We start from the raw sequence: 11387 nt of genomic DNA, 5'->3' as shown, positions 1-11387 counted from the left end.
CGCCGAATTAGTCTCAATGAATTTCTATGTCCTGGCACAAAGTAATTGTTCTTCATCTTCACGAGGCAATATGTAAATGTGAAAATTGATATGGCAACTGGTCCAGCTTATTGCTTGAAAACTGAATTTTCTAAAACCGGAACGGAACCCGGTCGACCAGCTGATTCAACAAGGAATTGGATGAATCAATCACAATTTTCACTGGGTTTTCCTTATCGCACTTTTTAAGTGTGTGCGTGTATGCTCTCCGTTGATTAACAAAAATCGTTACATTTCCATACTATAAATCCACTTAACAATTCTTAGTACGACAATGGTAATATATACTCGACAAAAGTTAATAAAGAAACAAGACAAATATACCATAATCAAACGACATAAAAGAAATGTAATACTTCCAAAGTTACAAAATGAACCAAACAAAGACAATATAATAAATCACCTCATGACACAATTTAGGGTGATAAAGTAAATTCTACATAAATACAAAGAAATTACGAATAGGACTAACATCATTGTAACAACATCAAGCTCATCGCCATTGTCCTCAACTTACCTGTCAAACAAGATTGAATGAGATACATCATTAATTGAATTGCTCTCCAATATTTTTATATACTTTTACTAGAGAAATTAAAATTTTATAGCATGTTTGGGAAGTGAGATTGAATATAATTGTATTATAAAAATAACCATTTATTTACAAGCTCTACTTCTTGTAGAAGAGTTTTCTTAAGTAAACTTCTTTTAAAAATTCTTTTAGTATGGCAAGAAATATCCAAATATGTTCTAGAAGCAGTTTCTTAGCTTTACAAGCAGGTTTTAACTTTTCAAAAGTAACTTTTTAGTCTTAAAAACGGCTTTTGATTTTCAAAAGCTCCACGCCCTACATCACTTTTACTTAATATGTTTATTCGTATCCAGTTTAGCATACTATTTTAATCATTATTAATGCAATATGATCTTACCATGGATTCATCAATTTTTGGTGATGGCATAAATAGCATAGATTATTCCAGGAATGTAACCGAATAAGGTCAGCAGCAAACAGATCCAGAATTCAACCTACAACCATTTTTCATAAGGAGAAAAATTATACGATGAATTAAATTATGCTTACAATGCAATTCTTTATTATAATTCAACCTCTAAGAGCCTGTTCGGAAGCGATTTTGAAAATTAATTTTTTGACCGTTAGGAGAAAAGTGGGGTCCACATGTGAGAGAAGAAGTCAAATATGACGGCTGAAATAATGAAATAACGGTCAAAAAATCAATTTTTTGAGAGAAAAATCATTCCCAAACAGGTTCTAAAAATGTGTTTATTGTACAAAACACAAGTTTATCAAGACTCAGACTTATCATCATCTATCAAACCAGACTATGTTCACCCCTACATACAAGTAAAGAGATCCATGCAACTAGATATAGAATTAAAGAATAGGTAAAAGATAGGAAACCTTGCAACCAAACTTAAGGAAGACACCAAGGGGAGGCAGAAGAATAGCCAAAAGAATATCAATGCAATTCAATGTGCCCTCATCTGCCATTTTAGCACCTTCGACCTTCAAGTTTTCACACAGAGAAGTCCCTTTTCAATGAAACTGCAAACTGAATTGGTGGGTAGGTGTAGATTTATAGGCGGTGGTAAATGAAGGAAAACAAGTAGTGAGTGTTTATCTGGTGGTGGCTGTACGTGAAAATCAAAATCCTCTCTGGCTTTTATCTTTCTTTTAGGATTCGGATCATCAAGGTCATGGACAGCTCACTCTCATTCAAAGAGCCCACGTTGCAAGTGGCATGTGGATCCAGATTGGTTACTCTTACCTAATAAACTTCAAATTAACGTCTATTCTATCCCGCACCATATTCCTAATACTATGAATTATGATAATTTAAAGGACCGAAAATTAATTTTCCTTTTGACTATGAATACAATAAATTTGATTGCCTTTATTATGTTCTATAAAGACTTTAATATGGTTCGTAGTATATTTCTTTATTTTTAATTTTCCTTTTGACTATTAATGCAATAAATTTGATTGCCTTTGAATTATGTTATATAATGACTTTAATATGGTTCGTAGTATATTTCTTTATTTAGCCCTGTTTGGTAAAAATTAAAATACAAATTTTAGTTTAAATCAAAGTCAACAATTAATTTCAATCACATATTTTATAGGACCCACAATTTTTTAATCAAATAATTTATTAATTTTTATCAAAATCTACTAAAATTTTGATTTTAATCCCACTAAATAGGGCTCTGAGTGATACTTTATTAATTTTTTTATAACAATCATCATCAATCTAAATTAATTGCTGATATTTTTAAATTGTTATGGGAAAATTGTGCAATTACATACAATTTGTCTAGATTTGATGATAATGAGACTCCATCATAAATATATATCTCATAAAAAAATACAAAATATAACAAAACATTTTTGTGAGTTAATTGTTTGAACTCAAAAGGAATTTCGTTGTAACTAAGTCTCAAATTAAATGTTTGTGAGTTGATTGTTGCCCTTTTTATGAGTAAATTACCTAAATGGTCATTGAATTTTGCAAAAAGTTTTCACGGTGTCACTGAACTTTAAAAATCATTCAATTCATCACTGAACTTTGCAAAATATTTCCACAGAGTCATTGAACTTTAAAAATCATCTCACTCATCACTGAACTTTGCAAAAAGTTTTCACAAGATCATTGAACTTTACAACAAGTTTTCCATCGATATAGTGATTCCTGGAAAATCTTTTGCAAAGTTTAATGATGAATTAGATGATTTTTAAAACTAAGTAATCTCGTGAAAACCTTTTGCAAAGTTCAGTAATGAATTAGTTGATTTTTAAAGTTCAATGACTTCGTAGAAATATTTTACAAAGTTCAGTGACCATTTGGTTAATTCACTCCCCTTTTTATTCATCATTAGACTTTGCCCGTGCAATGGCTTGGTTATTTTGAAGGTAGTATTATCATGTTAAATGTGTTGGATTATCGTAAAGTGCATTTTGTCTTATGCAGTTGTGAAATAAATAAATAAGTAAGTAAGTAACTCTAGCATAAAAATTCTCACAATGAACTAAGGAAGACAAAGATCTCTAGCAAAACTACATTTCCTATCCACTACATCACATGAGAATACCTAGAGGTTTTACCAAACTAAATTAGAGAAATTATCACACATGGTTGGAAATCAAACTTTGTCAACAACATTTTCAAACTTTCTCCCCAATTTAGGATTGGCCCTTAGATAAAAGGGGAGTGCTACATGTACATAATTGTCTACATAATTGTGTTCATAATTATACGTGGCACTGGATCCAACATTTAATTCAAATCTCATACTTGCACATCAACAACCGGATGATTATCACATCACATTATGGGCACCATTATGTGCAATAATTATGTACAAGTAGAATTTTCCTAGATAAAATTGATACAAATTGTTGAAAAGAAATGTCGAAGTGTAGAAGTCATCAAAGACAATGTTTTCAAATTCCTATATCTTAAAAGAACTTAAAATTAATTAAAAATTGAAGATTGTAATATTGATCAAATGGCAAAACAACTCATAAATTTACAATTACTTCAAAAATTATAACATTACTAACAACAAATAGAAACTCACCAAAAATGTGTATGATTGTCCGACAGAGAGGAATACTTGCTCTACCCATATTTGCAATAACCGGGGCCATCTATGATAAAAATAAATTGAAAACGAATTGTTCAAATATGGTAAGTTAAATCTCAAATAGATTAAAGGATTTTTAAAATCTTTTTACTGAAAGGAAAAAGAGACGAGAAAAGACTATAAAAAAGCAGGAAAAATGGTAAAAGAAGGGCAAAATGTGTTTATGCCGGTTTGTAGAGATAATAAAATAAAATAAATGGAATTAGTAATAAAACTTGAAGAAATATTTATATTATTCTTTTGTTTGGTTAGGGTAGAAATTCGTATCATATTCTCTTAATGTTACTTAATATGGTAAATTGTACCTTGAAACTATTCATTTCAATGTTCGACCAACTATCTTCAACTCTTTTTCTCCAGGTGATGAATTGGCCATTGATCGTTGAAGAATTGTGTTTGGAAAAACTATAAATCATGAAAGAAAAGACATTTAGAATTTTGAGTCATAGTATTATAATGAATGAAATTAGAATGGTTTAATAGAATTTAAAGCACGAGAGAATAATAATATTACTATTTAGAAGGTCAATAAAAAGATGTGGAACACATTTGAATGAGATTTGCTTTCTGAAAATGAACACAAGTAAGAATATGTGTCACCCAACATGCAAACATTTCGTCCACAGTCTGCCATTGAAGTGCTTGTGAAATATTTTTTGCTAAATTCAAAAACTAATTGTGAAGATGAATAATTAGAATTTGAAAAACGAATAAGCTAATTATGAATAGGAAAATAAACTTGTAAAAATTAATAATAATAAAAGAACAAGAATATTTAAGGATAAAAGTATAAACAATTATTTGGTTAATATACGAAATGTCAATAACTACAATATTCGAAAAAGAATTTCTTATCTAAGGAGTAAACTCATGAATATATGTATATATATATACATATGTATGTATATACATATGTATATACATATACATGTGTGTATATATACATATACATATACATATGTATATGTATATATACATACATATGTATATGTATATGTATATACATATACATGTGTGTATATGTATATATACATATACATGTATATACATATGTATATGTATATATACATATACATATGTATATACATATGTATATACATATGTATATGTATATATATATACATATACATATATGTATATACATATGTATATGTATACATATATATACATATGTATATATATATATATATACATATACATGTGTATATGTATATATATATACATGTGTGTATATGTACATATACATATACATGTGTATATGTATATATACATACATATACATGTGTGTATATGTACATATACATATACATGTGTATATGTATATATACATACATATACATATACATATGTATATACATATACATATACATATGTATATGTATGTATATATATATATATGTATATATATATATACATACATATACATACATATCTATATACATATATGTATATATATACATATATGTCTATACATATATTATATACATATACATATACATATGTATATACATATACATATACATATACATGTGTGTATATACATATACATATACATATGTGTATATGTACATATACATATACATATGTGTATATGTACATATACATATGTATATGTATATACATATACATATGTATATGTATATATATATATGTGTGTGTGTGTGTGTGAACATTAGAATTATGTACAGCGGAAAAGTGAGATGAAATAATACATAAAGCATTAGATTAAAAGAAAGCTATTTGTAAAACAATAAATCACTTACCTCATGAGCTTCTCTGATAACACTTTCATCTTTTTTTCCAATTGTTTGTAAGTTATTCCATGCAAATTTGATAGCTTCATCGATGACTTTAATTGCACAAATTCATGAAGTTTTTCAATAATGAACAAGGAAGCCAAGTTATAACTCTACGAATGTATGAAAGAAAGGATTTCCTTGTAGACAACATTCTTAGTACATGTATTGTGTAAGTTTTCAGTAGTTGATGGTTTCACCAAAACTTTTATCTTTGTACTTGTTCTAGCTCATGATAATGTTACATAAAGTTGACCATGAAAAAAAGGGGTTCTGGAAAATACAAACCAACAAAATCAACTGTTTGGCCCTATAATTTTTTTTATTGCCATTGTAAAGTATGGTCTAATTGAAAATTGAGTTTTTTTAAATGGAATTGAGTTTCGATCTGTCTTAAGAGGTATAAAAGGAATCCCAATAAGAAAATATATTTTTTACAATATTCACCGGTTGTGATTTCAGCAGAATTACATTCTTCTCAAATTCTCGATAAGTAAGGCGTGCCCTATTGCATAAGCCTTCAAAATGATTAATATTTCTCAATAACATTGTAGGAAAATTTACCTTAATATTCAATTCATTAGGTGGAATACTATATGGGGTCAAACTATTCAAAAAATCTTCTTGGCAAGCTCTATTATCATTTCTCAAGTGTTTCGTCGAAGCTAAAATATGTGAAAATTAGACCTAGAATTTGTTCGAGTAAAATTCTGTTAATATGATCAACACATTCATTTGTGGGCATAAAAATAACTCGATTTGCCATCACACACTTCAATATTTGGGAAATAATAATTTATCAATTTTTTAGAGACTGAATTTTGTCCTCAAATCGTAAAGTGATATTCTCTGGAAGCTTGATGTAGTTACAAGTATCTTCTTTTGTTCTATCTCCAATTCTAAGTAAATAATCACAAAATGTGGGATCCAATTTAACCCTCATATTCTCAATCAATGGTAGATGTATAAACAAAGGTCATATGTCAGAAAAGGCTAAGCTAGCTTTCATTATATCTTTTTTTTTTCCCTCTCGACACAATTGGTAAAACTTGTCGAAAATCTCCTCCGAGAATAACCACTTTGCCACCGAAAGGCAAATTGCAATCGGTAATATCTCTCGACATTTTATCTACAGCTTCAATAGAAGAACGATCCACCGTGGGTACTTCATCCCAAACTATTAACTTACACATTCTGAGTAATGTTCCTAAAGCAAATTGCTTGCTAACAAAGTAATTTACTTCACCATATGTATCTAAAGAAATTTTAAATCTAGAATGAGTTGTTCAACCTCCAGGTAATAGAGATGCAGATACTCCAGAAGTGCAGTTTCTAAAGCAATCAAATTTTGAAATCCCACAGCAGTAAGAAATGCTTTATATAAAAATATTTTACCTAGACCATCAATAAAGAAAGCACCACTTGATTCTAATTTAACTTTTTCCATAATCGCATCATATGCAAACTGTAATTCTTTATTTAAACTCGCTGCACAAGCATAATCTCCTTTGATATCCAAATTGATCATCTCATCTATAACCATTCTTCTCAACCTTTCGTTCTCATCTATATTTACACTGAATGGAACTATTTCATAATCATTTATGATTTTACCCAATGATTTTAGAAGACCACCAATATCCTGTAGAGCATGTACTTTAGCAATTCTGTAGGTATATTTTCATGTAGATAATCATCTGTCATATAAGCATTAAATTTATCTTATAGTAATTTTGGATGATTAGGGTTGCAAAGCGTAAGTAGTATAGCAAATAGTCATTTTAAAGAAGTTGGCATTTTGTAAACAATATCTTCAAATAAACATTCTTTACAATGATTATCTCCGCTTAATAAACCATGTAGAAGTATAGCCTTTATATAAGTTGTAATAGTTACCCCATTTAAAGTTCGTAAATCAAGAAATGATGTTGGTCCTTGAATATGATTAAGAAGAATGCAGAGAAAATAGCATTCTCCTTCAAAAGGATTTGCTGTGACAATTCATCCTATAACAATTTGCTTCTTTTTCGGAGTCCAAATTTTTATATTAGTATTCCGAACAAAATGTGTAGGAAAATCTCGATACAACAATGTTCGAGTAAATTCACTTGTTTGATTCATTCGAAAGATTTCTATCAACATTGTTCTCTTCGTATTTTCGTTCTCAATGATAGTAGATAAATTATCATAACTATTATATGTAACTTATTGGTGATTTTCAATATGAGGCCGTAAAGAATAAAAAGTAGGACAACTTTCTAACAAATTGAAAGAAAAATTCTCCACATAGCTTCAAGTGGAGATATCTATCTAGCAAATTGATAAGCTGAAATTTCATCAATTTCTTTCTCTACTTCATTTATGCCAATTATGAAATTAATACGATCATATCATTTGTATACATATTTGTACAAATATTTTACAACTTTAATAGAAGAGCATACTTCAACATTAATATGACAATCAAATTTCGCAATTAAATAAGGTTTATATGGTACAATCTAGCGATTGTCCAACATTTGACCTCTAATTTTAACAGAGATGTCATTATTGCTACGCTTATATAACGGATATGAGTTATCACCAAATGTAGTTATATTGCAATAATCCCTAGGGTATTTATTTTTACAACCTTTAATTTCTTCCATGTATACACTTTTAGGATTAAGGTTTCCACAAGGACATGCATATTATGTTTAACAATAACAAAATAAAGATAAGGGTATATATTTTTGTCAGGAATTTTAGAACATACTATCGTGTTGACCTGTTCAACACAACAAATTTTATGGCCAGATTTGAAAATCAATAATAGATGCACATGAAGGAGCCCCGTTTTTTAAATTCAATCGTATATTCATGTGCAACAACAGGGCCTAAGATTTATTTTTTTTTGTATAAATAATTTCTTAACTCTTCTAAGTTTGCTTAAAATATACGTGCAATTAGATTTAATCGATTTTGAACTTCATCATTATGCTTTAGTTCCTGCGTAAACTCTAAGCAATTTGGATTACATGTCCTAGTAAAAAAATTGTCTTATTTTCTATAATGCTACACAATAGACATCACATCCATGTATCTTCTTAGCAAGTTTCTAAGCCCACATGTAAATGATTGTGGTAGGAAAAATTTTCTTCCAATTTTGTACCCTCTCATTTCCCCATTTTCAACACTAGTTACAATACCTTGATATAGTTCAACATGGATTTTTTTTAGTTATTCGGAAAATAGTCTAACCTAGCAATTTCAATCTTAACATACATATCCACAACAAAATGTTGAAATAATCTACAAGTGTGCAGTAATAAGACTTACCAGATAGCCTAATTTGGAATTTGTATGAATAGTATTCTCAACAAGAGACCTGAGACCGTTTTTTCGTTCCATTAAGCACTGCATGACGAAAAAGGTCAAAATTATATACTCATTTATTAATTTACATTGTAGAAATTTGAACTATAAAAAAAATATATGCATAAACCTTTATTCTCTTTTTCAATAATTTCAAAAGCGAAAGTTACTGTACTAGGAAAACCATCTACATCAGACACATGTTGAGACTGAAAATATTTGTTGTTGCATCTCTTAATGCCTTAATGCCAACCAGATTCTCCATATGAAAAAAGTAAAGGATATCGTAAAGGATCATAACAACCTCAGTAGTAATGAACCTTATGTGAATCACCAAAATGGCTATAAATAGTAATGTCTCACGAACATTTGCATTTTCATCGTCTTCGACTCATACAACAACAACTTGAGACGTCATAGGAGCATTGAAAACTCTTTGATCAAGTCCCAGATCACATCTTATTTGTATTCGATGATCATGCAAATTCGTTATATTACTTAAAGACCTAAAGAATCTACTATACGGTTTTAATTTAAGGATTTCAATTAAACTAATCAAAAAGATTGAACAAAATTCTTCGAAATTTTCATACGATTCTTAACTTTGTTACCTGTGTCATAAAAATATAAGTGCATATAAGAAGGCGTATTATTTTCTGGCATAGGTGGATTTACGTAATGATATACTTGACCTTGAACCCTAAATGTGTAGATACCTCTGTATGATTTAAACAGTTCTTTGTCATACTTTACCCCAAATGAAGTGAATGCAAATTGATTATTATATCCCCAGACAATTTTTTTGAATTCCGTACATGCAGATTCTTTAGAAGTAAATAGATTGTATAGTTGGTTGGTAGATCAAACACATTGAGTTAAACTTTCCCATCAGAACAACAGAAACCTTTACTTTCTCTATAGAATTTTTTTTGAACCACAATCATTACAATATGTGCATGTCAGTAATGCATACATGGTACATTTAATTGATTAGAACTTTCTTGTAATTCAGTATTGCATATGTTCATTGCTTCATTGTTAGAAATGGAAGGCTTAGAATGATGGTATGCTATAGGTTCGTGTACATGGACAACGTGAGAGTTATTATTTGTAGATAACATAGGCTAAATTACTCTTTTATGATGATTAATGAATCCAGTTTCAGCTTGATGTCGTCAATCTCTTCGTCTTTGATTTCGTTGTTGATGAATTAATGCATCATGTGACTGACTTATAGTTTTAAAAATAGTTTGAATGTTACACAAACGGAACTCTCAATGAACACATGGTTCCATTATGTCAATCAATAAAGGAAGAAAAATTATCAAGTACTTGGAGCAGAATGTAAGCAACAACAACCACATGAAGAAAAAGAAAAACTATTACCATATATGTTACGTCATACATAGTTTAAATATGAACATTGGAGTAGAAGAATCCATACCCAAGATAATGAAAGTATGATTAAATGGCAACAATAGGTAAAAATTTTAGAACCAACATAATATGGAGTGCATTTTTTGTAAAATATATAGCAACATAGACAAAAAAAAATTGCATAGAAGAAAATTTGTTGGGAGAAAATTAGTCAAATTACAAATATTTGAAAGGTTCTTAATTTTTGACCATAAGTAAGAGGAAAATAGTGAAAAACGTCCATGTCTTCCATGTTTATTGTGAAAAACGTCTTTACCTTTCATTTTTTGATGTTTTTGCCTTTATTTCAACATTTGGTTGCGCAAAACATCCTTTTCCCCATTTTTGAAAGTAAAATGACTATTATATCCTCTTATTTAAAACAAAAAACCAAAAAAAGAAAAGAAAAATAAAGCACAAATTGCAATCATATTCCCAAACGTTTTAAAAATATATAAATCAGTACAATAAATTATAAAAATTAACAAAACCATCTCTTTCTTCTCTCCTCTCCCTCTTCCTCCCCTCCTTCTCCACCACTAAAACTCCACCCTCCGACCACCTTGGGCGTCGGACCAACATACCACCTTGAAGCTCTCACTTCCCTCTTCGAAACCTACCAAGCTCCGTTCAAAAGTCCAATCGAGACCCCAATTATAGCTATTACTGCTTAGTGCACCTGTAATCTACTTATTTTTAAATTAAATAGGCTGGAAATTGAGGGTGAAATTCAAAAACTAAAACACCCACATGTTTGAGTAGTTTGATTTCAAGATTCTATCAAGACCCTTTGTGGCAATTTGTGTTGTCAAGTTCTTTGTTGGTTTTTTTTTATTTGATATCTATTCTTAAAAGAATCTTAGCTTAGTTTGTTTCAATATATTTCTCCAATTGGGTTTTTTGTGGATAGCTAGAATATTTATAGGAAGTCGTAGGGAATTGAAGAAAGCTGGAATCTTAGAAAGTTCTTGATTCTTCCTTCAATGTGGGTGTTCAATTCTTGGTCTTCAGCATGGAGGGTCGTGGAGCGTTGACGGTGTGGGAGCTTTTAGATTCACATGACAATAGCAAGAATTCAGAAGGGGCTCAATTTGATATTGTTAGATTGATATGAATATA

The 11387-nt window shown here is 29.6% G+C and overlaps 1 protein-coding gene across 3 annotated transcripts; it reads right to left on the bottom strand.

The window, feature by feature from the left end:
- Nucleotides 1-341: 341 nt before the first annotated feature.
- On the bottom strand, nt 342-10379 carry LOC111387488 (hydrophobic protein LTI6B-like). Of its 3 annotated transcripts, XR_002701410.1 has the most exons (5): nt 5466-10379; nt 4008-4107; nt 3637-3706; nt 969-1065; nt 342-556 (listed from the first exon to the last, which is right to left on the bottom strand). XR_002701410.1 is itself a non-coding variant. In XM_023012046.1 (3 exons), exons 1-2 carry the CDS (start codon nt 1547-1549, stop codon nt 979-981), a joined length of 177 nt encoding a protein of 58 aa, XP_022867814.1. In that variant the 5' UTR covers nt 1550-1672; the 3' UTR covers nt 342-556; nt 969-978. The 3 variants fall into 3 exon arrangements, 1 of the variants encoding a protein (XP_022867814.1); XR_002701408.1 differs by lacking the exon at nt 5466-10379 and having other exon boundaries at nt 4008-4565; XM_023012046.1 differs by lacking the exons at nt 3637-3706; nt 4008-4107; nt 5466-10379 and adding an exon at nt 1460-1672.
- Nucleotides 10380-11387: the final 1008 nt, after the last annotated feature.

The sequence above is a fragment of the Olea europaea genome, chromosome 3 (genome assembly GCF_002742605.1).
Source record: "Olea europaea var. sylvestris chromosome 3, O_europaea_v1, whole genome shotgun sequence".
In the NCBI taxonomy this organism is placed as follows: Eukaryota; Viridiplantae; Streptophyta; class Magnoliopsida; order Lamiales; family Oleaceae; genus Olea; species Olea europaea.
The sequence above is the reverse complement of the archived record's forward strand: the minus strand, read 5'-3'. Positions and strand labels throughout refer to the sequence as shown.

Coding starts and splice junctions, on each gene's coding strand:
- LOC111387488 (XM_023012046.1), bottom strand. CDS start 1,549: ATGGCAGATGAGGGCACATTGAATTGCATTGATATTCTTTTGGCTATT. Junction 1,066..1,459: donor TCCTTAAGTTTGGTTGCAAG/GTTTCCTATCTT, acceptor AAATGGTTGTAG/GTTGAATTCTGGATCTGTTT.